Source organism: Centropristis striata, chromosome 6, assembly GCF_030273125.1.
Source record: "Centropristis striata isolate RG_2023a ecotype Rhode Island chromosome 6, C.striata_1.0, whole genome shotgun sequence".
Lineage (NCBI taxonomy): Eukaryota > Metazoa > Chordata > Actinopteri > Perciformes > Serranidae > Centropristis > Centropristis striata.
The window spans coordinates 21,248,798-21,268,210 of NC_081522.1; the positions used below are offsets into that span (position 1 = coordinate 21,248,798).

Sequence of the window (19,413 nt, forward strand, 5' to 3'; positions counted from 1 at the left end):
TTATAGATAGAATAGCCTTTATTGTCATTGTATATATATTCACAACGGAATTTGAGTGCAACTCCCATTGGTGCAAAATAAGAAACTCAATATATATATATATACTTACACAGAAAAAAATAAAATAAAAATAGAATAAATTATTGTTGGGCATATGGGATTGTTGGTCAGAATAGCCAGAAAACCATGCTTGCTTGCTTGCATGCTGCAAAAAGGAACCAAATACTGCATCCTCCATACAATGTAGTGGGACAAATAATATTTTTCTTGCATACTAAATAATATGGTAGTATATACCTTCATCACTCAGTGAATAGTCAGCTAATAGCAACGTCTTGTTCGACCCTTTCTGCTTTGTAAATTAACATATAATTGGTTAAAAATGTTGAATATTTAACAATAAGCCAACACGTCATCAGGGGTTTTTTTTTCTCTATGTTGGTGATGTTTAAAGGCTAAAGGTTAATACATACTCTGCAAGAACGAAGAAACTTGTTCTCTCTCCCAGAGCTGCAAAAACGAAAATTATGTATGTAACTACGGTTCTATGAATCAGAAGATAGCCTATAATAATAATCCAGGGGTCATCAGGGGGTCACAGGTGACTTTGTTGGTATAACGACTCGACCTATACATGCGCAAGACGAAGTTAGGTCAGGAAGGATGAAATAATACAGAATGACATCATGCTGAGAGGGGGAACAAATGTCTCTGTTCTTGCAGAGTATGTAAAAGCCTTTAATTCTTTATTCTCATACTTGACAAAACTCCTTCAGAGATACAGAAGACATGTTTTCTCAGAGTGAGCAGCCCTCCTGAGGACAAGTAAAGTATTTAACATGTTTGGTTTAAAATCAGTGGAGTAACTCTTCATCCTCGAACACATCTACAGTAAGTGCTAATGAACAGGAAGAACATTACCAAAATAAAATATGGTAACATAACCTTCAGTTAACATCGCGGATTTTCGTCCATTTTTCTTTTAACCCATTACAAAACGACCACGTTAACAATATTATATTTAAAGTACTTCCCACTTCGACATAGAAAATGCATTATTTTGTTTATGCACTTACTTTGAAAGCAAGCCACTTCCGGTCAACTTCTGCTGACTTGTGTTGACACAGCTTCTTCCGTCTGAGACTGAAAAGTTTGCAGAGGTGAGAGTTGCAACTCAAAGATGATGGCTTCAAGTTTCAGGGACTGCAAGGTTAGTGATGGGGCTTAAGAAAGAAACAGTTACATCATAAAACAGATTTCGTCAAAGAATTGCACGACATTCGCTGTTTATGTGTTTTTTAAATCGAGTTTGACAACTTATCCTAACGTTAAGTGTGGGCGTTATCTTAGCATTAACGGGATTGAAAGTCATTTAAACCGAAACTATGGCGAGACCATAAATAAAAACAGATTCAGCGAGGTTTGTGAAGAGGTTTGTGCAGCTGTTGTTTACGTCTGCAGTTTTCTGAGTCGGACTTGGTAAAAATGTTCTGCGCTGAACATTTCGTCACACTGTTAAAATAGTGTCAAAAAGTCATTTTTTGTCAAAATTGCCTATGTCAAGTGTGTGTGATTTAAGCTGATTTATTATGCCTAAGTCAAAATAAAATGTGACTTCGGCAATTTTTTGGACTTTGGACAAGATATGGTAACACTTTATTTTGAAGGTGTTTACATAAGAGTGACATGAGCGTGTCATAGGCATGACATGGGATGTGTCATGAACATTAATGACACTTTGAAGTAACATTAAGCACATGATACTTGTCATGCCAAGTTTCTGACAGGCTTGTGTGACTCTTATGTAGACTCCTTCAAAATAAAGTGTTACCATATCTTGCTTAAGTCACAAAGGCATGTTCAAAAAAATGCCTAAGTCACTTATTTCTCTCAAGTTTCATAATTTACACACAGTGTTATTACTATGCCAATAGCCAACCTTTGTTACATCCTTTTTGAGTGAAATGATCAATAAATGTCATATGTTACGCTTTTGGTGAAGTTTTTTGTGTTTCCTGCAAAACTTGAACAAATGAGTCAGGCGATTATTTTAACAGGGTGACGATTTCTATCAGCATGCTAATACTTTCTGTGCAGGCATGGAGCGCAGAGGGTCTTCCCTTGTCCACTAGCAGTAATGAGGCCTGCAAACAATATGACGCCATCCTCACTCAGGTAACCCCCACATACCATAGACTGTATACTTAAATCTTCAACATGCAAATACAGTATACACACATTATTATCAGCAGACTACTGTATATGTCAGGGAAAGCTAAAATGAATCTTAACATCTCAACGTTGTCCTGTTTCTAGTGTATGAAGTGGCGGAATGATGAAACCTTGGGAGGATTTGAAGGATGCATCTCTGCTATGATGCAAGCCGACCCTAACTTTGGTAAATAGATATGTTGTCAAATACTATCCTCTTGTTTTATTTAACCTTTTACTTAACCAGGTATGTCCTGATAAGACATGGGAATTTGGGCAGCAGCTGAGTTATAAACATATTTGGGGAGGCAACAGTAAATCAATGTTCAAAGTTCAGATAATAAAAAATAAAAGGCAGAAGTGAAGCTTAATATATCCACAGCTTAAATATTAGAGCCTGCAGATATATCGGTTGACAGATATTATCGGATGATATTGGCCCATCAATACCATATTGGTATATGTGCCATTTTGAACATTTTTATACACAATATATAATGCAGAAAATGTTGCTTTGCCATTATTTAGAAATGGTTTTAGCTATTTTTATTTTTTTTAATTGTCAGCATTTGACTCACAATTACATTTTTAGCAATTTTTTTTATTCCTATTTATTCTTTATTTTCTCAGGTAACATTTTTAGAATTGGCTGACAATATAACACATTGTTTGTATGATGTATAATAATGTGCAACATTGGTAAATGTTATTTAAAAAAAGTTTTCTGTTTGAGAAAGTAGCTCTTTGGGTACCTTTTGCAGAGCTGTGAAAAAAATCTATTTTCATACCATCATCATATCGGCCGCCGTTACTGATGAATTTCCCCTTCTTTTTGTAAATTTTATTTATGCAAAGTTTTTGCACATATATATATATATATATATATATATATATATATATATATATATATATATATACAGACACATACAGTACAAGAAACATAGAAAAAACCCAACAGAGGAAAAAATAAATAAAATAAAAGTAAACAAACAGATAAATAAAACAGAAGCAACAGACAGCCAGCCACCACTTAATCATTAACGTAAAAAGAAAATGTGATGAATTTCCCCTTCTAAAATCAGTATCGGCTCTCAAAAATCTCATATTGGTCAGACTCTTTCGAATAGCCTCATAAAAACTGACTGTGACCCTCTATATTTTAAATAAATTGACATTCTCAAGGTCAGTTATCAAAGTCCAGCTCTAGTAAAAAGGAGCGACAATCACAAAAGCTTATCATCTTTAATGCTTTTATTAAGTAATGTAAAATTAGGCTAAACGTCCTGAATAATCTAATCTCACACTGTAAATAGAAGAGACTCTGACCTGTAAGGGGTCACAGGTGTAATTAATTTAATGACTAACATTTCCAGGTCCTTGGTATTTTGCATGCTAGCTTAGTGGCAATTAATGGAACTGAGGGATAATTAATGTTATTAGTTACACCTGTGATTTTCCTGCTTTCACAAGTCAGAATATCAGCTGTGCCTGTCTGATATGATGAAGCCTTGGATATAAAGCAATAACTGCCCGTGCTGTAATTTTTTTAACAGAAACATTGTTGACCCTGAGAAGCAGAGGTTCATCAGCCTCTGCGGTTGTGACAAGTAATTAATGTTATAGATGCTGCTGTTTACCACCATGTGTTCAGTTTGAGCTCTCATCAAGTGTTTTTTTAAATGTTTGATTGTTGTTCATGCAAATGAGGCAGGCTGTTGCTGTGCAAGTTCAACAGCTATTGATGCGCCTGAGAACCTGCAAGCTGCTGTTGACTATGCCGGAAAAAAATCAGGATCAGATCATTGAAATATTGTCTGTTATGGTTACATAACAAAAACAAATTGAGGGCATTAGGTTTACAACAATTACATTGTTAACCTGATCAGATGTGAATATTTAAGAAGAACACAGTGGTGTTTAGATGGAAAACAAACCATTTGTCAAACAATGTTTGGAATTATTAGTGATTCTGGAACCACATAAATGGGGACTGTAGTTGTTGTTGCAGTATCGCCATTTACCTAGAGTGTAATTTCTGACTGGAACATCCAGTAGAAATAAAATAAATTCCCCAAGGGCCTTTAACATTCACTTTATATTGGTAAACATGAAGAGAAATTGAGAGGTGTCCTTTTACATATCTGGCTTCACATCAGAAGGAAAGCTTTTACTTTGTTTTGTGACACGCGAGAAGAATAATTCTGCTGAACTGGAAACAAAAAAATCCTATCAGTCTATCAAACTTTAATGAATGATATAATGAAACATTTGCAGTTAGAAAAAATAAAATTCACCCTGAGAGGTAAGATAGATACCTTTTACACAATATGGCAGCCATTTATGGATTATTATACTAAATATAACCCGGTGAAAAATTAACAAATATAAATTTGGGGAAACTTGACATCCTCCTAGTTGTATTATTATTATTTAAATATATTTTATTTTTGTTTTGATATTTGATTTGACTCCACCTAGGTTTTTTTTTGTTTGTTTTTTTAATTTTGTTTTTGTTTTTTGTGGGGTGTTTTTATTGCTTTTATTTTTCTACTATCATTCTGTTCTTTCATGTTGATTTTAAGCATAAATGAACATGCACATTCTTTATTTTTGTATGTGAACGAAAGGAAAAAACAATAAAGAGAAGTTTGAAAAAAAAAAAGAAGAAAAGCTTTTACAAGGGCATTTCTTATGTCAGCTGTTAACCCTTTATCGGGCGAAGAACTATATTTGGTAACTTCAGGTAATATTTCGAGAAATCAGTTGCAAATTTACTAGGTTAAAGTGGCAAGTCTACAAGAAAAAAAGTCGCAGATTTAAGAGATTTAAAGTGGCAAATCTGCACAAAAAAAGTCACAGATTTACTAGAAAAAAGTGGGAAAAAAAAAACTTTTTTCTCCCAGATTCACCACTTTAACCCTTAATAGGCCACTCATTGAAATACTTGCAAATTCCAAATTTCAACCCTAGAGAATATTGGAGGATATTACATAATATTTTGAGAAAAAAGTTTACGAGATTAAAGTGGCAAATCTACGAGAAAAAAATGCGCAGATTTATGAGATTTAAAGTGGTGAATCTGGGAGAAAAAAAGTTGCTTTTTCCCACTTTTTCCTCGTAAATCTGCGACTTTTTTCACACAGATTTGCCACTTTAAATCTCTTAAATCTGCAACTTTTTTTCTTGTAGATTTGCCACTTTAATCTAGTAAATTTGCAACTTTTTTCTCGAAATATTACCTGAAGTTACCAAATATAGTTCTTTGCCTGATAAAGGGTTAACATTCACTTTATATTGGTAAACATGAAGAGAAATTGAGAGGTGTCCTTTTACATATCTGGCTTCACATCAGAAAGAAAGCTTTTACAAGTGCATTTTTTTATGTCAGCTGTTAAGCTGCAGGTAGAAAATCCAGAAAATATCACCAGTGTTGTCCTTGTCCCCTGTAGTTATGGGCCATGTGATCAGTACGGGGCTGGACCTGCTCTCAACCTCCATGTCCCCCCGTGTGAACGAGCGTCTGGCCAGTGCTGTGAAGCGAACAGTGGAGCTGGGCAACAGCCAGGAGATCTCCCCCAGAGAGAGGCTCCATGTCAAGGCTGTGGACTTTATTGCACGTGGGTAAGATCCAGAGACAGCGTGCCACAGGAAATCCTGTCAACAAAGCACTGCACTGCAAAAAAAGAAAAGTTGGGTGAACTCAAAATTTCAAGGCCACAAACTTCGATAAGATTTTAAGTTGGACAATTAAACTAAATATTTTAAGTTTTGTTTTTGAGTTTGCTCAACTCTGAATTCAGAAGGTCAGTGATCAAAGTCCAGCTCTAGTAAAAGGGAGCGACAATCATAAAAGCATATCGTCTTTAATGCTTTTATTAAATAATGTAAAATTAGGCTAAATGTCCTGAATAATCTAATCTCACACTGTAGATAGAAGAGACTCTGACCTGTAAAGAGACACAGATGTAATTAATTTAATGACTAACAGTTCCAGATCCGTGGTATTTTGCATGCTAGCTCAGTGGCAATTAATGGAACTGAGGGATATTTTAGTCAACTAAAATATTCTTCATGACTTGATTTGCAAAAATCTGCAGCCCGGTGCCTTAATCTCCATAATTTAGATTAGATTAGATTAGATTTTTATTTGTCATTGCACAGAAATACAACGAAATTCAATGGACTCACGTACTGGACTCATAAAAAAAGCATAATAAATAGTAAATAACAAGATACATTCTTATCATCTCATCTCAATAAATAGTAAATAGAAAAGATACATTCTCATTCCCTCAGCACTTAGTATATTCATGTCATTCATTCACTGTACCATCAACTTAGTGCCATTGTATGCATTAAAACAATACTGTAATGATATAAATATATAAAGTGCAGAGCATTGTGTTAGGTGTGGATGTCCCTGAATTTGCCAACTTCAAGTCTAGTTTCAATTCCAAATCTCCTGAGATATTTCTTTGGTGTCCGGACTCTCATTTGCACCTGAGTCCTCACTGGATTCTGACAAAATCTTATTAATAAATACTCATTATGACCTATAAGTAATAGTCATAGGCTAATTTTAGCGTTGTCTGCTGTTTTATCATCATTGTAAGATCAAAATAAGGTTTGCATATCCATTCTGACATTTTTTTTCTCTGTCCAACAATGGCTCTTTTGTTCATAAAAGTTGCTGAGCCATGCCCTAGATTAAAAGTCACATGACAAACTTGCATAACAGAGCAGAGAGGAGATAATAAAAGAGGTTTCAAGTAGATAGGAAATAGTTAGGGATATTAGTAACACTTGTGAGCGCTTGAATGCTGTTTAAATTTGAGTCCACTCCATTTTTTGTAAAATAAATTATCAAAGAAATTCAAATAATTTTCTTCATCCTAAAATGTGTGTTATTGAGTTAATTTTCATCCCTTTTTTTGTAATTCAAAGTTTTTATTATCTTTTCATTTTTACAACATACAAACAAACATCAAACGAACCAGACAGGATGGAGGTCATAAAAATAATAATAATAATAATAAATAAATAAATAAAATAAAATACAAAATCTGAAAATAAATTAACTAAAAAACAAGACAGGCAAGTGAGTAGGAAAGGCAAGCAAATGAACACATCTGTCTACCAAAACTATCCCATCTTTCTTTTATCATATCATTTTCACAATTTTTATTTTCATCCCTTATATCAAACAAATTCCAGTCGACTAATGTGACTATAAGAGACACATTTTCACTGATTTCATGTAACGTGTTTTGCAATGAGTGCTGCAGTGCAGTCAGTCAACATTAAGCCCAAAAAGAGAAGAGATCAGTTTTGTTTAGCATCATGCCAGAGGAAGTGGGTTGGCTGTGAAAGAATGAACAGAAGACTCCAATAATTTTTTTATCTATTAGGCAGTAATCATTCATTCATTCATTCATTCATTCATTCATTCATTCATTCATTCATTCTTTTTCCGCCCCCTTGTGATGCAGTCACATGCTTCAGATCCAAAGCATTCTTCTGTTATATTGTCTTCTGTAAACTTGAGTCACAGTCTAGAGAGTAATATCTGTATTCTATCTACAGTGTCTTATTTCCCCATGGTATAGTATGATATACTGTAATACTGAGAACATATTTTGTCTCTCAATATTGTCTTAGAGCAGGGGTGTCAAACTCAAATACACAATGGGCCAAAATTTAAAACTTGAATAAAATCGCGGGCCAACATTGAACAAATAAACCTTTTAATATTTACCAAACATGTTTTGCTTTAACATTAAATATGGAACCAGCAACGCTTTTAAACATACAATATATAACTAAATAGTGCAGACATGCAAAATCAAATTTCAAATAAAAAACACATCAATGTCATTAATTTATTAAATAAAAAATAAATAAAAATCGTATGCCTCTTTTCTATTTGCATCCTTCTGATTTAAATATCAAAATAAACTTTATCAACAGGTTAATAAATTCTGCCTTTCTTTTCGCCATTTTTGGGAAGGGGTCGCTCGGAGACAGCTCTAGCTTGAGGTTGCTATGACGACTGTCACAGAGGAGCATTTCTGGGTCCTGTCCTGATTGACGCGCCAAAACAACAGCAGGGCATTGTGGGATTTGTAGTATTAGCGGTAAATGCGCCGTATAATACCAGCGGGTCAGCTTTTATACTACAATAATAAGATAATAATTTGGTATTGCTTCGCGGGCCAGAGTTTGACACCCCTGTCTTAGAGGATACTTGTGTTATTTTTTTTTAAACTTAAATTTTTATTGAAAATTTTCAGCTCCACATGAAAACATCAAAGTATACATATAGATCCATGTATTACACGCTATGGGTGAAGCGGTGGAAAAAAACAGATACAACAAAAAGAAAAAAAGTACAACAGTCATGGCTACATGTGTCCATTATTAAATTACACTGTTTACAGATATAAGAGAAAAGAATATGAATAAGATACATTTCAATTATTCACATTTAGTCAAAAAGACATTTTCCTTCATTCTAAGTCTATATGTCATTCTTTCCATGTTATGGATTTCTCTAATGATTTCTAACCATTCATTTACAGCTGGTGGCTCCACCTTATACCATCTTCTTGTTATTGTTTTTTTTACATGTGACCAGTAGTATTTTTATTAAATATCTGTCTTTGACCAGGACATAATGATTTGAATTCCCAAGGTACGTAACACTACATTCTTTAGGTATTGTATAACCAAGGATATCTTTAATTATTTTGTGTACATTTCAAGTTTGTTCAAGTCTGCGTCTGTGATTCTCACAGTACACTCATTCTCTTGTCCATCATTGCCATCTTGTCTTTAACAGTGACTCATGTTTCTTGTAGAAATTTTTTCAAGGCGGCTGAGGCATGGGAAGACATTCTGGTGGATCACCCCACTGATCTGCTGGCTCTCAAGTTTGCTCATGATTCTTACTTCTTCACGGGAGCCCAAGTCCCGATGAGGGACTCTGTGGCCAGGGTGCTGCCCCACTGGAAGCCACACATGCCGTTGTTCAGGTACAGAAGACAGCGTACACTACCGGTTAAAAGTTTTAGAACACCCCAATTTTTCCAGTTTTTTATTGAAATTCAAGCAGTTCAAGTCAAATGAACAGCTTGAAAGGGTACAAAGGTAAGTGGTGAACTGCCAGAGGTAAATAAAAAAAAAAGTAAGGTTAACCAAAACTGAAAAATAATGTACATTTCAGAATTATACAAGTAGGCCTTTTTCAGGGAACAAGAAATGGGTTAACAACTTAACTCTATGGAGTCTCGGGCTATTTTGTCCATTTTTTAATTCTTTTCATGTCTTTGTGAGTCATTTTGTGTCTTTTGGTGTCTTTTTTTGTCATTTTGTGTCTCTTTTTGGTCATTTTGTGTCTTTTTTTAGTCCTTTAATCCAACATAAAATGTGATTTTGAATCTTTTTTTTTTACTTTCAAAACACTATCATGCTCAATAAAGAATTTTAAATGTTGCAAATGTGCATTAATTTTAGAGTACACTGAGACATTAAACTGCATAATTTTCAATTAAATTCTGGAAAAGTTGGTGTGTTCTAAAACTTTTTACCAGTAGTGTATATTACAAGAGAAGCATTTTATATAAATAATTTAAAAATTCAATGCATTGCCTTACAGATGTTATAGCTTATATGTAGTGGGAGTGATAGAGGGCTTTAATACATGTAACATACATGTGCATCTCAATAAATTTGAATATCATAGAAAGTATATTTATGTCAGTAGTTCAATTCAAAAAGTGGAAATAACACATTATATAGATCCATTACACACAGAATGAAACATTTCACGTCTTTATTTATTTAATTTCTTCTAATTATAATGATTATGGCTTACAATTAATGAAGACCTAAAATTCAGTGTCTCAAAAAAACATTTATATTACAAAAGAACAATTTTAAAGAGTGTTTAATATGCAAATGTTGGCCTCTGAAAAGTATGTCCATCTATATGCACTCAATACTTGCTTGAGGCTATTTGACTTTAAATATTGGAAATGGACTTTTCATCATATTCTAATTTATTGAGATAACCTGTATAATACTAACTGTGTGAGTCATCGTGAGTGTATTCACAGTTAACGTGTTTCGTTAGCTTGGTGTTTGTACTGAATAGGTGCTGAGTTATAAATACAAAGGGACTTTATGGGCCTCCATGTGCATTAATGTATTATATAAAATAAATTGTTCATATCACCACAATGACCTTAAGCTACAGAGCATTTTACAATGTGAATTGTACTGTATACAGGGGCTAATTAACTGTAAAAAATACAATGGGAGAGAATGGAAGAGACAGTGTTTTGCTTTTTATTTTTTTTATTTTTACATAAGCTGAAGGCCACCATAGGTCAGTTGGTTTGAATCTACAACCTTACTGCTATATGCCACTAAATCATACAGACTGCTCCTTTAAAACATGATTTTATTGTAAGTTGGTGCTGCGCTCACGTTTTTCCGCTGTACCCTGACAGACAAGAAAAGATTGCAGATTTGAAAAAATGTAGCTTTTTTAATATAGCTCTTTAAATGTATGCAGATACGATGAAAACATAAAGCCCCTTTCCTTACTTACGCCTCTGTGACGTTTTGCCTTCAGTGTGAACGTGCCAGAGGCGTGACGGGGGGACCAAGTGATCACGTCGGTACCGGTTTTTGAGGTAGAAACCATAGACTGTATATAAATAATGGACGTAGTCACCGTGACGTCACCCATTGGTTTGTGGCCCGTTGGAAGCCTCGAGTTCAGCGTTATACTCGTCGCCATCTTGCGTCGCCATCTTGTTTCCGGTACGCGGAGCAGACCATATCTGGACTGTGGAGGAGGAGAGGGATCTGATCACTGACTACAGCCTCTCTACACCTCAACCTGACTGAGAGAAGCTGCTGCTAATTCATGTTAGCATTAACTGGAGCATTAACTGAGATGTTAGTTTTGGCTAGCAAAAAAACAAAAACAAAATGTATCTTTCTTACCTCAGAAAACTGAGCAGCGACTCCTTGGAGTGTCTGTTAGTCCAACCAAACACTGAACAAGACATTTTTACTGAACAAAACGTTCAAATAAACTGTCATTAAGTGAAAATACAGTGAAAGGGTCAAAGTTATGAGACCAAATCGGTAAACGTCCTCTTTTCTATCTATATAACGTTATATATAACTTTATTGACACGTTGCCGTGGATACGCATTGTTCTGCTTCTCTCCTGATGACGGCTCGCCTTGTCAGTGACCTGTCAATCAAAGGTAGCCACGCCCCAAATCATACGATTCTTTATCTTCTATTTTCTTCTAAATGGGGCCATTATTAGAACTATTGACATCAAATTGTCTTGAAGATGATTTTTTACTAGTGATTGAGACCATAGTGTTGTCCTGAAAAAAATTTCTGAGGTAATAAATCAAGTCAGAAGTTTTCAAATTTTGCACTGAAATGAATGGGCAGATTTTTTTTTGCAGCCAAACTTAGCGCCCCCTGCTGGAATTATCGGTAGATTGCAGCCTTAAGGCACTTCCTGGTTGGCCTCCATGCTCAGACACGGAGATTGCCGCCTGATTAGAAACCAGTTAAACCAGTGGAGCCGGCAAGACGGAAAATACTTGACCTGCATTATTTGGGACCAACAGCTGTGTAAAAAGAAAGCAGGTGGACCTTATCATCAGAAACACGCCTCTCATTCTAGTCCGACAGTAATTGAATCATGTTCAGCAGGATGCAGAACAACAGCACAAAGTGCAGTTCTTCCGCCAGCATAGTTTTGAATGCACTTATTGCTGCCGTCACTTATTGTAAACAAACTGCCGCTGCTCTGTTACACAGAACGACCGTCACCTCCCGCTTTAGTCTGCAATGTGAGATTGCAGTGTGAATGGAGGCCAAAATTACGACATTGTTGAATTAGTATGAATTACGGATGGGAATAATTAATCGATGATCGATTAATGGTCGTTAAGAATTTTGTCGATCACGTGGAATTTTTAATCGATTTTTGTATTGTTTAATTTAAATTTTATCTCTGACTGTGTATCAGTATCACTGAACTGAAACACGGCTGTTCAGTTCTGCAGCTGTACATCAATAAGCCAATGAGCTGAGAATTAAGTTGTATAAAGTTACAGTTTGCAAACTGAAAGTTGCAATAACAATTATAAAACACACAGAAATACAGTATTAATTTGAGCAAAACTAGCTTACTGTATCAAACCTGAACTCCTTGACGTTATCTTTACAGTTTAATCTCAGTTAAGTTGGTTTTACAATTAAAAGGATCAATGGTCTTTTTGTCTTTTCAAAATAAAAGCGTCCGTTATCAAACAGACATTTGCATAGTACTGTATATATATCTTTTATTTTGCCCATGTTTGCATGCAGCGATTAATCGACTAATTGATCGTTAACGTTATAGATGCTCAATTTGGTAGGTTTCTTTCTAACGCCCATTTGAATGTCCTAAGGCGGAGCATGTTACAGCACTTTTGCAGAAGCGTAGTATGAAAAGGGTTCATACTGCAAAAAATGATGCATCTGTGGATGCGCAAGTTATGTTTTTGAGAAGAAAAAAAGGCTCAAAAGAAAGATAAGCCAGAAAGTATGCAGTTTATTCAAGCATAGTTAAAGTCACACAAAGACATGCAAACACATACTAATAAAATAGATACTAATGTACCTGTTTAGTGCAGTGGTGTGTCTGTTGGTTGTAAAGGTGAGAGTGTTTCAGGAAGAGGTGATTGAAGCACAATGTCCTGCAGAGAGTAATCTCTCACACAGGGGGTAGCCTCTGTGTTCACCCTGCAATCAGCCATGTCCTGTATGGGCGAAAACTTCAAGCAAGTAAATTATTGTTTTCTTTCACATAGTCGAAATCAAAGAAAGCAAATCCAATTCATATTTTAACATTTAATGGTTAAATTCATGCCTCGCGATGATATCTTTAAACCAAGACTGTATGACAGAGACACGGTGAAAATAAAAGACAATTTTCCAACATGGCAATAATGTGAAGGCAGTTTTCAGCAAGATCAAAAGTTGGCGATGGCACCGATGATCACGTTGACTTCTATTTTTTAAAGCAAGGTCACTTCAGATGACTCTCATTTGTGCCCCTCTGGCAGCCATTGTTATTGCTGGAGGCAACTTGTTCACAAAGCCAGTCTCTGCTTTTCATCATGCGAGATAAACTGTTCTCTCTGTCCTGTACTTTGTAATAAAAGATGTTTTTTTTTTTGTTTGTGCCCTCAGCTATCTGAACGGACTGTACTCCTTCGGCCTCCTGGAGACTCGCCTCTATGACCAGGCTGAGAAAGTAGCCATGGAGGTGAGATTTTTTCTCGTCTCTGTTATAACCAGTCGTACAGGCTGTTGTCATTATTGTAACTGGGTGGTCCAGGCTGTCTGTGCCTGCGCCCGTTGTGTCAGTTCAATTTGACGAGTAATTTGCTGTCGAACACCAATAATAAGCAGCTCATCCAGCCCTCAGTGGCCCGGCTCTCCTGTGCTGAATGTGTAATGAATACAAAGTAGCTGTGACATAAGGATCACTTGAAAAAAGATTGAGGAACATCGTAGACGAAACGAAAGATAGTAATTGAGACTTGAGAATGCCATTATTTTTGTCATTTCACTCCGGTGTAAGAAATAGAGCACTTTTTCTGCATCTGTACTGCTTCTCCTCACTTAAAACTGCCTTGCACAGGGCCTGGCTCTGGTTCCAGATGACGCATGGTCTGTGCACTCTGTAGCTCATGTGTACGAGATGAAAGCGGAGGTGGACAAAGGGTTGAAGTTCATGGAAAGCAGAGAGAATGACTGGCAGGTAAAGTCTTTCAGTTCTGCACCATTTGTCTACTGAATTAAACCACACAATTTTGAAAAAGCAGCAGGAAAGATATTTCAAATATGTATTGTGTAATTCCAGGTGTCTGACGTGCTGGCCAGTCATAACTATTGGCATTGGGCTCTATACTTCATAGAGAAGGTAAAGATTATAATGAGTTTTCTCAGTCAAGCGAATAGTTGGCAGTAGGAGTGTTTGTGGAACTTGTATTTATGATATCCTTTCCCCTGGGTAATTTGAAGTCTGGAGTTGATTATATTGCGAGATTAATTTGTGTTTGCATCTGTGCAACACAATCTATCAACCCCGCTTATCTCTCAAGTCTGGAGTTATTCAAATTCCTCTTTCTCACCCCTTCCTCCTTCACAGGGGGAATACGAAGCCGCTCTGCAAATCTACGATTCTCAGGTGGGTTTGCGTTGAGAGTTTTGCATCAAAACTTAAATGGCGTATCGATGTGCAGACGTTCAATAGCCGTGCATGTACCAACAGACGGGGGATGCAGACTAAAAGCAATGTGTTGTGCTTGTGAGTGAAGAAGGCAAGCGTGTGCAAATGGAAGACAGATTTCAGTGTCAACTGCCAAAGCTGATTATTTTTTCATTCACTCTAAAAATACGAAAGGCTATTTTGAGTGAACCCCAACTAAACCGGGCTGTCCTGTACCTTTACAAGAACATTTCATAACGTTACTTACCACTGCCATAACTTTAAACACAACAGAAATTCTTACATCAAGTTAGATGAATTTCATGAATGTTTCACTGCTCGCTTCAGGGGAATCCTGTAAGACATATACTTGTCTTTCTTTAGTGTTATTTCTCTGAAAAATGTCAGTCCATGTTTCATCCTTCAGTGTTCAAAGTGAATACTAAAAGTTTGTCCTGTATTAGGTATTCAGACGTTGTAAAGCCACAGGATCCATGTTGGACACAGTAGATGCCAGTTCGATGCTCTGGAGACTGGAAATGGAGGGTAAGATACGGGCTAATGTGATGTAATCACTCTCTGCATTAATGAAATTGGGAAGGGAGTTTAAATGTTATGGTCCATCTATCACATTAAATAGCTGGGACGTCACTTATCAGAATTTGATTAAAAATTCTGGAAATTATGCATCATTTTTCTTCAAAATAACACTGATTGGCCCAATGAAGGTGCTGCAACATTTGTTAATGTGTTGCTAATAGGCTGGAGGGCGAGTGCAACCTCTTATTTGAGATAATTTTGGATAGAACGGTTTTACGTGAATCTGCTAATGAGGGGAGATAATCTCAAGTATGAAACCTAATTAATCTGAAAGGAAAGATGTTGTGTTAGAAGCGGCAATGATTAGCAAAACCATCGACCACGTTTTTTGTGCTATTCAAACTGAAACACAGACCAAATGACCTGCTGATATTTCAAATATTCATGCAGCCTTCCAGCTATTATTGTGTGTTTTGCGTCTTGTCAGGTGTGTGTGTGAAGGACCGTTGGCGAGAGCTGCTCCAGGTAACGCAGCCTCACACCGATGATCATGTGACCTTGTTTAATGACCTCCACTTCCTCATGGTGTCGCTGGGAGCCAAAGAGAGCGCGACTTCTCAGCGTCTGCTGGACGGCATCCAGGAATTGGCTAAGTAAGTTCCGCACCATTTCTCCTCTTCACTGCACACCTCAACACTCTGTCAGCCTTACATAAGAACCACACAAGCCTTATGTAAAACAGACACAGAAACAAGACTGAGCGTAGGATGGCGTGATAGAGAGCGGATGCAGTCAGAAAGAGAATTCAGAGCTGCAGTCCATCCCAGAGACAAGGGGTCTCCCCTCTGTAGCAGATGCACCAGCTGCTGCTGCTGCTGCTGAATCTGTGGAGATTTGTGGTTACTGTGTATTCTGGCATCCCGTCCACAGACATCCTGTGCTTTCCATTTTGTCCAGCGCGCCACCCACAGAAAAGCTCCCACTTAAAACTGGTTCTTTAAATTGTCATGTTTTTTTCAGCATTATGTAATATAATGCAAGTCACAAGAGTTTGGGAATGATGCAGCTGCAGGGGGGAGAGCAGCTCTTGAAAGTGAATTCCCAAGTAAGAAACAGAAATGTTGTCTCCTACACAGCTCTACTTTGAATTATCAGGCCAGCCTTGGGGACATGTGTGAGCTTTGCATTTATTTAATTCCTTGTCTCGCATACATACTGCATCACTTTTACTACCTTGGTTCAGAAGGATTGCACAGCTTTACATAATCCATATTTTGCCATAATGCAATTTCATATACTTCCGCTCACAGTCGAAGGCAGTGACTTTAAGCATTAGCTAATCTGAGAAAAACCCACAGCAGTATAGAATCTTTGGCCTCACTGTGAAGGGAATCCTACTCAGATGATCAGGCCTTTCACACTTCACTAGAGTAATATTGTAATACCCCTGTCAGTCTGTAATAGAAATGAACCAACCTTGAGCTATTTTTGTAGATTGTATTGATGTTGATGTTAATGTTTTTTAATGAAGTGGATTACATGTGCTGCAAAGCATCATTCGCAGCTTTCATTTCATCGAACTTTAGAATTTCCTGAATAAAAATGACAGCAGTATGGTTGTGTGTAGTTACCTGTAAATCCTTACTCATATCCCTTAGAGTCCCTTATTGTTTAACCCTTTATCAGGCGAAGAACTATATTTGGTAACTTCAGAGGATATCTAAAATGAGTAATAAATGGGTAAAAAATAAAATAATATTTCGAGAAAAAAGTTCCAAATTTACTAGATTAAAGTGGCAAATCTACAAGAAAAAAAGTTGCAGATTTAAGAGATTTAAAGTGGCAAATCTGCACGAAAAAAGTTGCAGATTTACAAGAAAAAAGTGGAAAAAAACAACTTTTTTCTTGCAGATTTGCCACTTTAATCTCATAAACTTTTTTCTCAAAATATTCCCCCCCTCCCCCGGGTCCGTATGTTGTCTTTTTTTACACATTCTGGCTGTATGTAATATCCTCCAATATTCTCTAGGGTTGAAATTTGGAATTTGCAAGTATTAAGGGTTAAAAATCAGTTTGTGAAAGTCCACTCCACTCTATTAGCTTCCCTCAGGAGGTTGGGCTTATTTGCCTGTTTGTCAATAACCTGATGCTGCCAGGTGGTTTGTAACACAAAACCATCAGAGAAGTTGTCATTGGAAAAGGCAGACACTCTCAGGAAATACCTGCCAGGTGATTGGATTAACAATCTGTCTATCACTGTCACACATTGTCCATGCCAAAGCCAGTTGGGAGAGGAACAAAAGTATTCAGCTCTGTTGTTTTCTCTCTTTTCAATGAAGGAGCTCCAGCCAAGCAGCAAGTGAATGCACCATTGGCCTCAGAGAACCAGCTTAGTTTTAAGAGTTTCCTGTCTGTTTATAATCTCGATAACAGGGTTTTAAAAGGTATTAAAAGGTAGTACATGAAATTAGCCAAAATAAGGCCATTAAAATGGGTTAAAAAGTAATAAACGTCATCTGACGAGGTATTCAATTTTCAAACCGTCTCTCAAATTAATTTAATACATAAACAGCTGATTATATTCTCAGTGGTCAAACAGTTAGGTGAGTGGTTCAGTATATACACAGGAAAAATAATACTGAACAGAATAAACAGCATATGCTTGCCATTCAGTGTTCTCCTCTCTTGCACTAGCTTTTAACCTTCCAGCTGTCCCAAGAAATATCTTATTTTTTTTGTTTTAAATGTTTCCTTTTCTTTGCAGGGAGCCTGGGGACAATCAGCAACACCAGCTGGGAGAGACTGTAGGTGTACCAATGTGTCAGGCCATGATGGAGTACACCAAGGGCAACTACAATCGAACCGTTGAGCTACTTCAACCTGTACGCTACAACATGTTGGGTATAGGAGGCAGTGATGCTCAGGTACAGTAAGGTCCCCAGAAATGGATAAACTCAAAACAAATAGTGAACTAAAGTTGAAAAACAAACTGCAGTTCTCATATTTGAAATTTCTCACAGTTGAAAAGCTCAAAGGCTCGAGGCTTCACTTTTCCTGTTTGGATATCATAGATCAAACTGGATTGTGTTTTCTTGAGTTAAAACAGAAATCCCCATTGTTACGAAATAGGCCAGAGGTGGGGAACGCTCTGCATATGAGCCAAGGCCTTTCAGTCCATGAGCATACCGCATAGTGTAGAATGTGTAGCCCAGTGCACCAAGTCATGAATAATGAATCTGTGAGGGATGCTGATGGACTTCATGCATTTTATGTTCTTTGTGTTCAGAAATCCTTTCCCCAAGGTGCCACAGTATACATTCAGTACATAGCGTGTAGCACTAAAGGCTTGAAAGACTATATAAGGTGTTGGAGTGGGGTTGTGTTTACTAATGGCTTTGTCCACTGTTGTTCACAGAGGGACGTCTTCAATCTGCTGCTCATTCATGCAGCCATGAAGTCGGAGAATAAGCACCATCAGAAACTGGGAAGGTAATGCACAACAGGGATTTCAGGCCAAACAGAATGTTTCGGTCTTTTCAATTTCACTGTGTCTTTGCCGTCCTTGTTTTTATGTGGAAGTCTGTTGAGAGATTACAGGAGAAAAAACAAAGGTCTTGCACTATTTGAAGCACTGGATTTCATCATGATGCTGTACTGTTGGGGCTGCTGTCCACTTGAGTGTTCTTTAGCTGTCTTTCCACGTCCATATAGAACCCAAGCTGTATGCTCCTGTTATATAACCAACATCCCTTGATTGTACACCATGTTACACTTCTATTATTGATCAGGTCAGCCTCTCAGCTTGTCTCTCTAAATCTGTGTTTATATCTTTGTGCCGTTCTGTGTTGAATTCCTGCAGATGTCTTCTGGTGGAGCGTGATGCCATGAGGCCCAACTCCCCGATGACGGATCGCCTAACGAAGAGGGCCCTGGCCCTTCACATCTAGATTGATCGCACTGCAATCAATCTGGATGATACTGATTGCAGTCCCAATGCAAAAAAAAAATCAAGCAACACCGTAAACTACCCAACCAATGTTTGGCTTTTGGAGACTCCTGTACCGCCTGGCAGAAACAAGACATCTGAAGCTCTTTATGCAGCAAATTTCTCAAGATTCTGTGCTAATATTAAACTCAAGCTACAAATCTGCACGATAACTAGCCTTAAATCACATATGTAAGTTGATTATTTTAGCTGCAGAACTGACACTTAATCAACACAGAGCAGTGTAACTTTCTTCTTCTTTTAAATTTTTATTAGCAAACATTTAAATATAAATACTATTCAGAAATAAAATCATGTCAAGATCAATACAAAAACCCTGTTCAAAACCAATAAATATGCAACTTGTATTTTGCATGTG

The 19,413-nt window shown here is 36.8% G+C and overlaps 1 protein-coding gene across 1 annotated transcript; it reads left to right on the plus strand.

Moving 5' to 3' along the window:
• Positions 1–1,114: 1,114 nt before the first annotated feature.
• On the plus strand, positions 1,115–19,402 carry ttc38 (tetratricopeptide repeat domain 38). The gene is made up of 14 exons (XM_059334365.1): positions 1,115–1,210; positions 2,098–2,175; positions 2,317–2,398; positions 5,661–5,832; positions 9,069–9,242; positions 13,486–13,561; positions 13,940–14,059; positions 14,162–14,221; positions 14,450–14,488; positions 14,974–15,055; positions 15,537–15,702; positions 17,814–17,973; positions 18,465–18,538; positions 18,909–19,402. The coding sequence occupies exons 1-14, from the start codon at positions 1,181–1,183 to the stop codon at positions 18,994–18,996; spliced, it is 1,401 nt and encodes a 466-aa protein (XP_059190348.1). The 5' UTR covers positions 1,115–1,180; the 3' UTR covers positions 18,997–19,402.
• The last annotated feature ends 11 nt before the right edge of the window (positions 19,403–19,413 follow it).